This window comes from Glycine max, chromosome 8, assembly GCF_000004515.6.
Source record: "Glycine max cultivar Williams 82 chromosome 8, Glycine_max_v4.0, whole genome shotgun sequence".
Lineage (NCBI taxonomy): Eukaryota > Viridiplantae > Streptophyta > Magnoliopsida > Fabales > Fabaceae > Glycine > Glycine max.
Window position 1 is genome coordinate 36,566,313 of NC_038244.2, and position 15,966 is coordinate 36,582,278.

Below are 15,966 nucleotides of genomic sequence, written 5' to 3' on the forward strand. Positions count from 1 at the left end.
CAGTCTCCAAGTGATTGATTCTATTCCTAGACCGTTAAAGATATATTGTGATAATTCAAACTGTTGTTTTTCTGGCTAAAAATAATAAAAGTGGAATTCGAAGCAAACACATTGACATTAAGTATTTAGCCATGAGGGAACGTGTCAATGCAAATGAAATCATCATTGAAAACATCAATACTTAACTAATGATTGTGGATCCATTGACAAAAGGCATGCAAGCAAAGTCATTGAAGGATCATGTTAAGAGTATGGGACTTGATTCTGTCATATAAAGTTCCTTTTGTAGTGAAACTTTAGTTATTTGTTTGTCTTCTCATTTTGTTGTATACATTTTTGTTGTTGAGAAAGACGTGTAATTTGGATTCTAAATATTGAACATGTTCATTCAGTTAAATTGTTGATTTTACTAAGAGTGATTACATTTAATACATGGAAGATAATAATCATTTTTAGAGAACCTATCACCATGATTCATGTGATTAGCATCTTGGGTGTGAGCATAAAGTTATCAATGTTGTAGATATCATAAAGTGTGAGAAACATTGGACTAAGTGAGAGAATGCTAGTTTTGATTTTGAGATCAAAATTAGAGTGGTTCTAATTTTTCTCACCCACCTTTCTGTTTTCTCAATCACTTGACTCAGTCATATTTGGTAACAACATTTTAGTTTTAATTATAAAGTTGTTGAGAGAGAATATTTACATCCTGATATTATAGAATCATTTTTTATGATGAATAAAATCTGATCTATATAAATAGACATAGAGTTCCTAGTCTAAACACGTCAGAAATAATACCCATCCATTCCATATGAGTAATTATGTTAAAGACTAGAAGCATTCTTTGCAATAGACGAGTGTTGTCAAATTCACCAAGGATATATGGGAAGAGCTGTGACAGGAGGTTAGTAACATAATTTAAAGTACATGTTTTGGTGTACAAATTTTTATCAAGGGTGTACTGAGTTCGAACCGGAGTGGTTTCAAGTGTTGGACAATATTTATTGGAAACCGGTTATTCTGGTTGGGCGGCTACCTAGTAGTATTGGTCCTGTTGGAGGTGAGGATAACGACAAGTGGCGATGGGTGAGGATTGGTTGGACAAGCAGGCGTGAGGGAGTGTGGTATACGTGGCATTTGGGAGCGAAGCGAAATCGAGGCAGGATGAAGTGATTGAGATCGCTTTGGGATTAGAGAAATTGAAGCCTTCGTTTTTGTGGGTGTTGAGGCTTCAGCATGGGCCGTGGGACCCAAATGTGTTGCAGTTACCAGAAGGGTTTGAAGAGCGAACGCAAGTGCGTGGAGTTGTGTGTGCCTCTTGGGCGCCGCAATTGAAGATATTGGGCCATGTGACGGTTGGTGGGTTCTGAACGAGAAGCCATTGGTTCTGTTAACATTTTTGGCAGAGCAATGAGTAAATGCGAGGGTATTGGAGGAGAAGAAAATGGGGTATTGGAGGAGAAGAAAATGGGGTATTTCTGTGCCTAGAAATGAAAGAGATGGATCATTCATGAGTGACTCGATAACTGAGTCAGTGAGGCTGGTTATGGTTGAAGAAGAAGGAAGAATCTATGTGGAAAGAATCAAAGAAATGAAGGACTCATTTGTGAATACAAAAGGACATAATAGGTATATTGATAATCTCCTGCGCAATCTTAAAAGCTCGTTGAAATGTTAATTCGCAAGGTGATGATGGTGTTATTATCTTTTCCTTTTATACGATTATTCATAATCATAACTTGGTTGAATGCTTGTTTTATGGTTTTACCTAGTGGAATAAAAAATATAGTAGTAGACGTTATGAATAAAATAATTGTGGTTTTTTTTTATATTATATATGTTATTATGGTTTAAGATCTTTTTTCTTTTATATGTTATCGAGGTTTAAGATTTTTTCCTATTTATGTTTGTTTTTGTAATCTCAAATATATTTTTTATCTATAAATAGATTACTCATGTTACAAATAATACGTATAATTATTACTTTTTTTTTTCTAAATTTTCTTCTTCTCTATATTATCTCTATTATTGTACTCCAAATTATATTATATTTAACATATTATTTGTATGATTATCTTTCTTCCATGAGTCACCCATAATTGGTATCATAATTTTCAAGAAAAAGCCTCATAAAAAATTTGATGGGAGAAAACTATTCTTTTAAATTCATATTTCAATATCAGATTTTTTCCCATCTCTAATTTCATTATTCATATTAAGTGTTTGGTAGGATATTTTTTGAGTTCTATTTTATTGTGAATTTGATCATTTAAAAATCTTAAAGATTCTATCATATAAATAAATTTTTAGAATATTTATTCTCATTAGAAAGGAAAATATAATGCAAAAGTAAAAATAAAAGAATAATTTTCTCACTAGAAGTGAGAAAATAATTTCATAATGGTTGAGGCATATATATTTTATTTTAATTTGATTATACCAAAAGAAAGTCTTGTTCTCTTGAGTTCATATTTCAAGCTAAAGAATTTTCTTTTTTCCCTATTCATACTATTTGTAAGTATGATGTGTATAGTTATATTGTTCACTTAAATATGAAATTTATTTAGATGTAATGTGTCTTGAAGACACTATCCAATAAAGAAATTCAAAAAATTACTTTTGTAAAAGGTCTCAGAAACTTTATCCAAGAAAGAAATTTTAATAATAAATTTTCTTACTATAAGTGATGTAAAAAGTAGTGAAAATGAAATAATTTTTCTTTTTCATTTTCCTGATTATTTATCTCTCAACATTGTATTTCCTGGAGTTTAGATGTATTATTTGATATTTGATGAAGATACTTTGAAAGATAATTATTTATTTTTATTATTGATAACGACACCTCATTGGAATTTCATATACTTATGCAGAGTGTGTTTTATAGTACACAATGAATTTAAAAAGCAACTTATTCTCACAACCAAAATGTGAAAAAAGGGTAGTACAAAAATGAAAAAGAAAGAATTTATCATTCTTGAAGAATGAGAATAGAAAAAGATGGGTTATTTTTCACCAAAAGTGGGAAATAGTGAAAAAAAAAGGAAAAATGATTTTTCTTTTATTCTTGAAGAATGTAACATTTTACTATTTGTTAAAATTTTGATTTGTAGATATTAATTTGTCTCAATTTATATGTGATATCCTAACATGATTAATCTTACCTATAATATTTATATATGTGCATTTCATTAAAAGGAATATCATTATGATTTCACTAATTAAATTTGATCAATATTGTTAAAATATGATTATTGGGTATATGCCATCTAAATGATTAGGTACATATCAATTAATAATATTAAAATATGAACCAAAAGATATATGCATATTCATAATTCTTTATGATAATTATTTATGATTTTTTTGTTAGTGTTATTATTGTCGGTAAATATATTCATGTTATATATTGTGTGTTTGTTATATTATGAGTATAAATATATAATATTTAGAATCATTAGATGATTGATATTGAGTAAAAAAAATTATCAACATTACAAGAAAAATAACCTATACCTACAGACAAAAATTGTCACTATAAATAAAAAATCCGTAGGTAAATGTATGATAGACGTTTCCTACGGACATGTTTTCCGTCAACTTTGAGGGACTTATAATGACGGCTAATTGTCTGTCACTATAGGTTTCACCTACTATGTATAATGTGTAGGTAAAAGTCATTAACTTCTACTTACATCTCCTAATTGTAGGTAAAAGTCTTTAATATGTACCTATCATCTTCAACTGTAGGTAAATGCATAAAATATCAACTAAAGATACCGCCCATTTGGATAAGCTTTCCTATGGCAAAGAAACACTTTTTCTGCATTGAAAAGTACTGCCCATTTCAGGATTCAGTGGCCAAATTGTCTACCTCTTGAAAATTCTTCTCCTTAGATTTCAATGCCTTTGCTGCTTGGGCCTATTCCCACAAAGAGCCAGCTGTTGAAAATTGAAAATACAAACAAAACCCAAATACTCTTAAAATCATAGTGTACTTACTTGGCAATAGGCAGTAATTAATTCTGGTCTCAAGATACAAAATCGGGAACCAGGTCCAGTATAGTTGGCATCACGAGGAGTTACTCTCAACAAATCAAGAAGATAATGTCTGATTTGGTTACAAAAAGGGCAAAGCATCACGGCATAAAAGTAGCACAAAAGGAAATAGGTTACCGGAAAAAATAGATATAATAAACTAACTAGGAACATTGCAACAGATAACAACTAGAATTAACTTCAAATGTACTAGCATTGAACAACACATTCAACAATAAATAACATACAAAAAAATAGCCAGAACGGAGTTAATACATAAAGGAAACAAATAGATTAGTGATGTTAAAATCAAAATCTTCCTGTAATTGGAAATTATGCCTTTCAAATGAAGCATTAGGAAATTGGCAGAGAGCATGTCACCAACAAAACACAAACTGTAAATAATCAACTAACTCAAAAATAATCAACGAAAAGTTGGAACAATTATAGGAATCAAAAACACAACAAAATAATTTATCTGCATGCATATACCTGAACTGTGCAATGAGAGATTGTGTCTCTCAAATTGTAATTTGACCTGCTTGAAGTTGACCATTGGACACCATCCATTCTGAAAATATAGACATCATAAAAATGTGACATTACTATGAAGGAGGAAAAAAAGTGACAGAACTCTTCATTAGCACCACACGTCCACACATGCAGCTGAAACATCTTATTGTGAAGAGAAAATTAATGAACGCTATGTTTTACTATGGAGTTGGAGGAACTTACCCAACAACATAGCAGTGGTGGCCATCAACGTGCCATTTTATTCTGAAACATTTGTAGTAAGTATGATATATTGGAGGGTTTTTTTTAAAAAATAAATAATAAGAACTTGATTTAAATACACCATTAATATAAATGTTTTTTATACTACCATCTAACTATAGATTGTTAAGTATGATTAAATAGTTAAGTTCTAAAATAAGTTAATAACCACTTTACAAGTTATAATTATACCACATAACATTTTTTACACTTACAATTTTGCTTAATCTTGTCATCTTAATATAGTTTTTGGGCATGAAATTAGAGGATTAGATTTCAAATACAATATCAATATAATTTGATTGTGACTTGTGAAAACACTAATGTTCCTACCAACCTCAAGCCTCACGATTGAATTGATTTACCCGACATTGCTCAATATCCACTTCACGATCCCCAACCTCAAGCCTCTGCCTGAGAATGTTCCTACCAACATCGCAATCAACAAGTAAAATAATATATAATAACAAAAAAATAAAAAGTATTAATTAAGACAAGATACTCAATAAGATGTACAACAATAGCACTAAGCAAAAGATATAGTAGTAAGCAATTAGAATGGTTTCTCCCAACGGACTATCTTTGTGTAGGCAGACTTGCTTGTGTTTAGCCCAAACCTATACTTAAAAAAGAAATAAACAAAAGTAAGCAACATTTGCTCACAAAGACCAATATATTCTCATCAGTACACACTACACACAACAACAAGAAAATAAAAGAATTATGACTTATCAGTCAAATAAACACTTTTTTTTTTATCTAAAACAACAATGATAAAGTTTGAACCCAAATTCATAAGCATATCTACTATCTACCCACTCCGCCAACAAAAAAAAAGAGACTGGTTTAATCTAAAAGAAAGGGATTTGTGGAGGGTTAGGGAATCCAACCTAATTTTGTCGGCGGCGCGTGGGGCTCACTGGATTTCGGTGTCGCTGTGGTGACCTCTTCTATGCTCTGCTACACCGAGCACCGCTACTCCAACTGCCACGATTGCTCCTACGACTACAAGGCTGTTGGGAGAAAGGCCATAGCGAGAGAAAACCCTGTCGTGAAGGCCGCGAAGATCGTCAAGGTCTGAAAACCCTAAATCAAAGAACAAAAATCTCCAAGAGATCGAACAAATCGCTGGGAAAAAGAAGGGGATACCACGAAAATGAAATAATAATCTAATAATTGTTTTGCTTCTGAACCCTAAATTGGAGCTGAGCTTTAGTCAGGTTATAGTTTTACTAAAATATTTTAAAATTATAATATTGTTAATTTATTTTAAAACAGATGTCAGCATAGACCATGGTGCACAACTTTTAATTAGTATTAGATTAGATTCATTATTTCAGGAAAATTTTGTTGTAGTGGATGTAGGTATAAGTTTTTATAAGGTTTTACCTACACCACATAGTTGTAGGTATTTTTTATTTTTTATTTACCCAGATTTACTTATACTAAAAACTGTAAGTATAAGTCTTTGAATTTAACCTACATTGAATAATGGTAGGTAATAAAATATTTTTAAATTTTACCTACACTAATTCATGTTTGTACTGTAGGTAAAGGTGTTTGTAGGTATAAGGCATATTCATAATTCTTTATGATAATTATTTATGATTTTTTTGTTAGTGTTATTATTGTCGGTAAATATATTCATGTTATATATTGTGTGTTTGTTATATTATGAGTATAAATATATAATATTTAGAATCATTAGTTGATTGATATTGAGTAAAAAAATTATCAATGATTACGTTATAATATATATATATATATATATATATATATATATATATATATATATATATATATATATATATATATATTCATAATGGGTTCATGTAGTAATAATATAAAAAAACTCAAGAAACATTTGAAGGGTTTATTTTTTATGTATACCCATGGAAAAATTAAGTATGAAATTCACTTTTAATTGGCCTTGCTCCATTCCCTAAAGATATTGTAATACATATGTATTTTTATAATTTTTAAAAATATTTTATTACTATTATGTAACCTTTAATCATTATTGCTATGGTTACAACTTTTATATAGATAAATGGATTACTTTCGGAATATTTTCTTTTGACTTCATATTCACGTTATTGTTAGAAGACATATTATTTGGTTTAAAATAATTCTAAATCAAAGGAACCAACACTACTAAAAAAAAGTATTTTCTACGACTGTCATTAGAAAACCGTCTTAAAAAATAAGACTATGGCATTTTTGTAAATCCCATCTTGTTATACGAAAACGATTTTGAAAACCCATCTTCAAATGACCCCTTTGACGATGATTATTTATAAAACTGTCTTAGAATCCACCAAATTGAAATAATGTATATGTGGATGGACTTTATATGCCCTTTTCCAAAATGTTTTATTAAATAAATTTATATGCCAATATATGAACTGCAATGCTTTTAATGGGCAACAAGATTTAAATTATTTTAAGTTTCGTATGCATATGTTATCATCTTTATAAGTGCATTCATTAAGTTATCATTGCATTTATTATGAAAATTTCTTTAAAGCTGTGTGATGATCATTATTGAATTCATATAAACTAATTATGATAGTTTTTACATGTATTAAAGTTGCAATGTTTCTTTAAATGATTTTATTGGTTTATAAACATGTATATGTATGTATGGTATGCGGTGTGTCTTTTACAATGAGCGAAATCAAGAAAAATATGACTCATACACGACAAGACGTTAATGCTAAATTTGTACTATACATGTTTAATTAGTACAATTGAAAAATGTACCATTATAAACTAGAAGTTTATGAAACAAAATAAGTTTTTTTCTTTGTTTGCCATGACCGGTTAGGCCATTACGAGTTATTATAGAGCAAAAAGTAGTTACAAATTATATGAACACCCATTAAAGATCCAATAGAATCTTTTGTTCAATGATTTCTCATATATTATTTGTTCCCAAGAGTAGTGTTAATAATAATACCATCACTAGAAAAATTAAGAATGAATTCCTTAAATTTTTAGAATGGATACAAGATAATATTTGTGGACCAATTAGATATTTTATGGTTTAGATTGATGCATTATCCAGATTATCACATGTTTGTTGTCAACTAGCAATTAGGAGTTTGCAAGATTTTTAACTCAAGAAAATTTGTCTTGATAATATTGGTGTGTTTACATCTCATGATTTTAATGAATATATTATGATTATTGGAATTTATATTGAACATCTTCTAGAACATGCTCATATACATAATAGACTTGGAGAATAACTCATAAACATAAAAAATCTATGGCAATACCATTATTCATGGGACCAAAACTTCCAATGTATTCTTGGGAAAATACAATCTTGCATGTTGGAATATTGATTCTCATCATGCCAACAAGTTATAATTAGTTCCCACTTCTTGTAATTGATTTTGTTTAGCAATCATATATATTTCCAATTTAATATTTTTGTTAGATGTGTAAATGTCTTGTATATATTCTAAATGAGTCAAATTGTTCTATCACAACAAACTAAGATGAGTTCTCGGAAGAAGGTTGGATATGAATTTTTATATGTAATAAAATATGTTAAATCATCAATATATTTATTTACAACTCAATGTGTTGATTGTTATTTTGAATTAGTTTTTACAACATGAGGAGGAGATAGTAGGCCGTGGATAAAAGGATATTAGTTTAAATGAATTATCATTATATTGATCCTCGTACAAAACAATGTGAATCAAAAGTTCAAAATATATTTCATTTAGAAAGTTTAGTAAAAAAATAATAGCTAAATCATATGTATCAATTGTTAATGCTTCAATAAAATTTGATATCCCTTTTTGGACAATATAATATTGCAAAACGAGTGTTAGATACACATGAAGCATGATAGACCCATTGGTTCCAAAGATAAAAATCATGAATTAAGAAAAAGAGATAAAAGTAATATGACCAAATCGAGGGTATAAGGATGCTAAAAGATTCGTATGACATATTTATATATTTTAGTACCAAAAGAACTAAGGTGCCTGAATTTCACAGGCTCCAACAAGGCAGATAGTTGGTGTTTCCAAATTAATTACAGGCATTGCCTTTAGAGTCTATAACATTTATAACTATCAGCTAGATGATATAAATTGAGTTTATTGAAGAAAATAAATCAAATTTCAGAGGCCAACCAAATTGTGAACATTGATATGTATGTTTACATAAAACACACACACAACCAAAGAAGGATTTCATTTGTTGAAAGTGCAGAATACCTTGGCTATACCTAACAAATCATCAACAACTTTCCATTCTTGAGCAAAACTCTCTTCAATTTTCTTAAGCTGCTGCTTAAAATCATGGCACATACTAAAATCTTCAGAGAAATTAGAATGCATATGTCTCCTCAAAAGATCCGCATCTCACCTTATTCATCCTATCCTTTGTTTCTCCCTTTAGCGAAGACTGTTACAAGATGAAATGAAATCAGTCATGCAAAGAAAACAAAAGACGACAAAAGAACTCACTAATTTGGCTTAAAAAGACACTTTTGAGAGAGAAGTAGAAAGCAAAGCATGAAAAACGAACTCACTAATTTGGCTTAAAATGTTTATATCCCAAATCAGTCATGTGAAGAAAGCAAAGGGTGACAAAAGAACTCACTAATTTCTCGCTCTTTTTTATGTAGAAAAGACACAGAATGTCATACGAAGAAGGAGAAAGAGGGGGTGCCAATGGCAAGGCCCAACAGAAGGAGCACCAGGCCAGAATACCTCAAAGACTACGTTTAACGGCTAGAGCTGACCTGACAACCTTGTCCCCTACTTGCCTACCAATTCCATAGTGCAGAATCCATTCTGTTATTAGCATATCCTGCAAATTCCAAATTCTATTATTGTAATGTCTATAAATGCAGCTTTCATGTAATGAGGCAAGGCAATGAAATCTTTTAAGAGAAATTCTTATCTTGTTAAGGAGGATACTGACCCTCGAAGCCCAGGCTAGCTTTCCCTTTTCCTAACAAATTGGTGCTCTCGTTGAGCTCGACAATGGCTGAGTCCGCTCGAAAGCCAACTCGAAGCGTTTGAAGGATGCCATCACCAAACTCATCCACCATCAGTTATCCCTCAGCAAAACCATACACTCCATGACCCTTAAATTAGATGAGCTCCTTCACAAATTTTCAACCCCAGACTCCCCTCAGCACTCATCCTCCTCTTCCATAGCTATCCCAACTCCCACATCCCCATCTTCTGCTCATCGCCTGAAGCTGGAAGTGTTGCATTTCGATAGGTTGGACCTGATGGGGTGGATATTCAAGATTACTCAGTTCTTTAAATATCACACGACCCCAGACCACAAATGCCTAACCATAGCCTCCTTCTATACGGACGACAAGGCCTTTGCCTGGTTCCAGTGGATGACCCGAAATGGTCAACTCACCTCCTGGCCAGTGTTCCTGTAAGCACTACAAACCAGATTTGCCCCCACCTAATATGAAGACCCCACTAGGTCTTTATTCAAACTCACGCAGCATAGTGATGTTCAAACGTACCTGGCGAAGTTTGAGGATTTGGCCAACAGGATCGTCGGTCTTCCATTGCAATTCCTTCTGAGCTACTTTGTCTCGAGCCTCTAGCCCGATATCCGCCACGAGGTCTAAGCTTTACAGCCCCTCACCTTGGTCTAGGCAACGGGCTTGGCTTGTCTCTAAGAGGAGAAGTTGTTGGACAATCATTGCCCTTTCTGTCCTCGACCATCTACTTTTCCTCCACCACCGACCACCACGCCTTCGCCAGCTATGGCTCCTCCTTCGGTGCCGTTATTTCCGCCTCCAGTGAAGCCTCAAGCCTCGGTTCCCATTAAATGGCTATCCTATGAGGAGCTCACCTTGCGATGTGAACATGGTATTTGTTTCAACTACGATGAGAAATTTCATCGCGGCCACAAATGCGCCTCTAAGGCTTTTCTACTCATTAGGGACGATGATGACCCTTTTGAAGACGCTGCTCCTTTGTTGGAGCCCTCACCCGAACCACCTGATACCCATGACCCACTCCAGGCCCAAATTAGCTTGCATACATTTTCAGGCCATCTCGCTCCAGAAACTTTATGCCTGGTGGGCCAAGTTGCTTTGTACCCTGTGGTGATCTTATTAGATGGAAGGAGTACACATAATTTCATCCAGGAAAGCATGGTGCAGCAATTGGGCTTGTCGCTGTGCCTTACGGCTCCCTTGCAGGTAATGGTGGGCAATGGCCATACGCTGGATTGTCACCTCCTTTGCGAGGCCACCCTAATTACAATTCAGGACATCACTTTCAATGTGGATCTTCACGTTCTACCCTTGTGCGAGGCCAACCTTGTTCTTGATGTGCAATGGTTGAAATCTCTGGATCCGGTATTGACAGACTACAACACATTGTCCATGAAATTCATTTGAGAAGGGCACTTGGTTGAGCTTCAGGGAGACACCGATGCATCCCTCCATCTCAACACTCCTCATCAACTTCGCAGATTAATTCGCAAGGATACCACTAGCACTTACTTTCATCTCCAGATTACACCAATAGACCCTCATCCCCCTTAATTCATCCCTAACACCCTGCCTTCGCCCATTCAGAAGCTCCTCATTCAATTTTCTTCCCTTTTCCAAGCACCTTCTTCCTTACCACCATCCAGACCCACCAATAATCGCATCCATCTTGTCCCAAATGTTGACCCAGTAAACGTAAGACCCTATCGTTATCCTCATTTCCAAAAGCAAGAAATTGAAACCCAGGTGAATGCTATGCTGCAGAATGGACTAATTCATCCAAGCACCAGCCTCTTCTCATCTCTGATAATCCTAGTTCGTAAGCAGGACATCTCTTGGCGGTTTTGTATAGACTATCATGCTGTGAATGCCATTACGATGAAGGATCGTTTTCCGATTCCCACCATTGATGAGTTGTTGGATGAATTGGGGGGCGCAACGTGGTTCTCTAAGTTGGACCTCCTTCATGGATATCATCAGTTACTAATGCATGAAGATGACATTTCTAAAACATCTTTTCACATTCATCATGGCCACTTTGAATTCAGAGTCATGTCGTTTGGCTTATGCAACGCTCCATCATCGTTCCAGGCGATGACGAATGCCATTTTCCGGCCATATCTCTGTCACTTCATTATCGTCTTCTTTGACGATATATTAATCTTCAACAAGACTCTCCAAGACCATGTCATTCACTTGGAAAAGGCCTTCCAAATCCTTTTGAGGGAGTAGTTCTTCATGCGTCGGTCCAAATGTTCATTTGTGCAGAAACAAATTGAATATTTGGGACACATGGTCTCGGTCCAAGGGGTGGAACCAGTTCCAGCAAAAATTCTTGCGATTCAACAGTGGCTCACACAACAATCGGCTTGAACCTTGCGCAACTTTCTTGGCTTCGCTGGATTTTACTGCAGGTTCATTCTCGGATATTCTTCCATTGCGAGACCGCTAACACGACTAGTTAGTCAAGATACCTTCACATGGACCCCCGTAACAAGGCTTTCCTTTAATGAATTAAAGCAGGCATTGAATACTGCGCCTATCATGCAATTACCAGACTTCACTCTTCCTTTTACGGTGGAGACAGATGCGTCTGGTGTCGACATGGGCGCAGTGCTGTCCCAAAAGAATCATCCAATTGCGTTTTCAGTAAGCCATTTACACCCAGACTCCATCGTGCCTCCACGTATGTGCGCGAGCTTTTCGCCATTACCATTGTAGTAAAGAAGTGGCGCCAATATCTTCTGGGCCACCATTTCAGCATCATCACCGACCACCGTAGTCTATGAGAGTTGATGACATAAGTGATCCAAATGCCTGAACAACAAACGTATTTGGCCAAATTGATGGGGTATGACTACTCCATTCAGTATCGCTCGAGCAAGTTGAACAGTGCGGCTGATGCCCTTTCTCGGATTCCGAAAACTACTGTCGGTACTATGCTATTGCTTTCAATTTCGTCCATGACTTTTCTCAATGAATTGAAGAACCAACTCCTGCAACATCCTGATTTTCTCAAGTTGCGACAAGAGATCACCCAACATCCTGACAAATATCCGGAGTATCGAATTGCTCAGGATTTAATCATGTACCAAAGCCGCATTTGGTTACTGGTGGGGTCTCCCTTCATTCCTACCTTACTCGCAGAGTATCATTCCTCTCCCATAAGGGGCCATATAGGGATCACGAAAACTCTAGCTCGTCTCAGCGAAAATTTTTTTTGGTCAGGGATGCTCAAGGATGTCAAAAGCTTTGTTGCTCAGTGCCTTGACTGTCAACATACGAAATATGAGACCAAGAAGCTGGCTGGACTCCTCTATCCTCTGCCTGTCCCTTTCCGGCCTTGGGAGGATCTCTCCCTCGATTTCATCATTGGCTTGCCACCATTTTAGGGCTATACAACAATATTGGTAGTGGTCGATAGATTTTTGAAGGGCGTTCACCTTGGTATGTTACCCATCCATCACACCGCTCATTCAGTTGTCGTTCTCTTCATGGATATCATGGGTAAAATTCACGGCATGCCTCGGAGCTTGATCGCAGACCATGGTCCCCTGTTTCTGAGCCGCTTCTAGCAAAACTTGTTTCGGCTCAGTGGCATGACCTTGCGGATGAGCTCCGCCTACCATCCGCAGATCGATGGTTAGACAAAGGTGCTGAACCGTGTCATAGAACAATGTCTTCGAGCCTTTGTTCATAAGAAGCCGTCTTCATGGGGGAAGTTTTTAAATTGGGTGGAGTGGTTCTATAACACCTCGGTCCACTCCGGCTCTAGTTTGTCCCCATACGAGATGACTTTCAGCAAGAAACCCCTCACCATACCACAATACATTACAGTCACCTTGACATTGGGCATAGTAGATGAGGTTTTGAAAATCAGAGATGAGGCCTTCGTGGTAATCCGCAAGAAGCTGTTGAAAGCTCAGGACCTCATGAAACAAATGGCAGATAAAAAATGTAGGGACGTCACCTTTAAGGAAGGTGATTGGGTCATGGTCAAGCTACGACCTCATAAGCAGTCCTCGGTCTCAGGAACTTACTCCAAGCTTGCAAAGATATTTTATGGGCCCTACCAAATCGTGGAACACATGGGCAAAACTGCTTACAAACTCCAGTTGTTGAAAGATGCTCGCATTCATCCAGTTTTCCACTGCTCATTACTTAAGCCCTTTCATCACTCCACCATAGAGCCCATCACCCATTTACCTCTGCCTGTCAATTGCATGAACTGCCAACCTCTGATTGCTCCCTTGGTAATTCTGGGTTGTCGTTGTAACACGGAAAATTCAGGTGTTGGTGCTGTGGGACGACCTTCTACCTGAAGAGACATCGTGGGAAGATTGAGAGCCATTGAAAGCTACCTTCCACCTTAAGGACAAGGTGCTTTTCCAAGCCATGAGGAATGATACGAAGAAGGAGAAAGAGGGGGTGCCAATGGCAAGGCCCAACAGAAGGAGCACCATGCCAGAATACCTCAAAGACTACATGTAATGGCTAGAGCTGACCTAACAACCTTGTCCCCTACTTGCCTACCAATTCCATAGTGCAGAATCCATTTTGTTATTTGCATATCCTGCAAATTCCAAATTTTGTTATCGTAATGTCTATAAATACAAATTTCATGTAATAAGGCAAGGCAATGAAATCTTTTAAGAGCAATTCTTATCTTGTTAAGGAGGATCTTAGCCCTCGGAGCCCAGGCTAGCTTTCCCTTTTCCTAACAGAATGATTTAACAATACCTAGCACAAGCTTCTCTCACACGCTTGTTCATCTAAATTTGAGTATTTTGAAAATAAAGCGTGAAATGGTTAATGGTTTTTAAGAAACAATTTTTTTTTAAAATGTAGTAGATAGCAACTCCGACGTGGCGCTTTCAACGAAACTGGAATTAAAAAATAGCAAACAAATGTGGGACTAACACATGGAGGTTGTGGTCATTCTTTTATTTCACAACTAGTCTTTTGCCTGTGCCGATGCTCAGGCTCATACTCCTATTTCAATATTACCAACACATGTGCAAAGTTCAATAACGATGTTTATTTGTATGATAATAATGTTGACCTATGTTTAGAAAAAAGAAACAAAAAGTAAGAATACAAACAAACCTAATGCTATCGTACATTATTGGATGGTGTTGTTGTAGCAATGAAAGAGAGGTTGCACAATAGTATTGTATTCAACAATATTCTCCTGATAAGTAGACATTTAAAATCAATTTACTTTAGTGGAGGTGATATAATAAGAAACACTCAATAGTTGCCTTGGTCATCTGATGCTGCATGGCAACATAAAGAAATAAATGTAATATATATTGAAATTTTGTAAATTAAATATTGACTTGTTGGAAATGATATCTAAGGAAAATGTATACAGTTGACAATGTAGGACTTGTAAGTATAACAATTTGGTAAGCATACCTGTTTATAAGTTTGCAAACACTTCTTTGTATACCACATTAATGGTAGTATTTTTTGCAATGCCTTGTTTATCATGAATAAGAATACGTAGTCCTTTTTTACTTTGCACTCGTGAAAGTGCAACATATAGTTGGTCATGATAAAATACTGGGTTTGGAAAATACAATCCAACATGTGCCAAGGACTGTCCTTGAGACTTGTTTATAGTCATTGCAAATGAAACGATAAATGGAAACTGTCTTCTAATTAATTTGAATGGCCATGGAGAATTGGAAGGAGACATATTCATTCTTGGTATGTATGTCCTATGACCTACATTAGGTCCAGTTATTAACTCTGCTTGAACTACATTGGTTCCAAGTTTGGTGACAATTAGCCAAGTTTCATTGCATAAACCATCTATCTGGTCTAAATTTCATAGTATGATGGGAGTACCAATCTTGATTCTTAGCTTGTGATTAGGTATCCCTGATGTTTTCAAGGTGTTAAGAAAATTAGGTGTTAGTAATCCAAAAGCAAGATTGAGTAGCTCATCAGATTTGTCAACACTATCAGCACTACAATACTCTTTCTTGTCACCGGGAATCAAAGACAAGACATAGTCATTTATTTTGTCAACAACATCTTTTGAAGAGGCTAGGATAGATCTCTTTTGCAAGAAATCTGCGTTGTTGTAGTTTTGTAATAAATCTGGATATGTTGCATCAACAATTGCTTGGATAGGATCCTCAAAATCC

The 15,966-nt window shown here is 35.2% G+C and overlaps 1 protein-coding gene across 1 annotated transcript; it reads left to right on the forward strand.

Annotated features, from left to right (window-relative positions):
* The first annotated feature begins 13,602 nt into the window (after positions 1-13,602).
* LOC102661168 (uncharacterized) lies at positions 13,603-14,133 on the forward strand. Its single transcript, XM_006586454.1, has one exon. The coding sequence runs from the start codon at positions 13,603-13,605 to the stop codon at positions 14,131-14,133; it is 531 nt and encodes a 176-aa protein (XP_006586517.1).
* Positions 14,134-15,966: the final 1,833 nt, after the last annotated feature.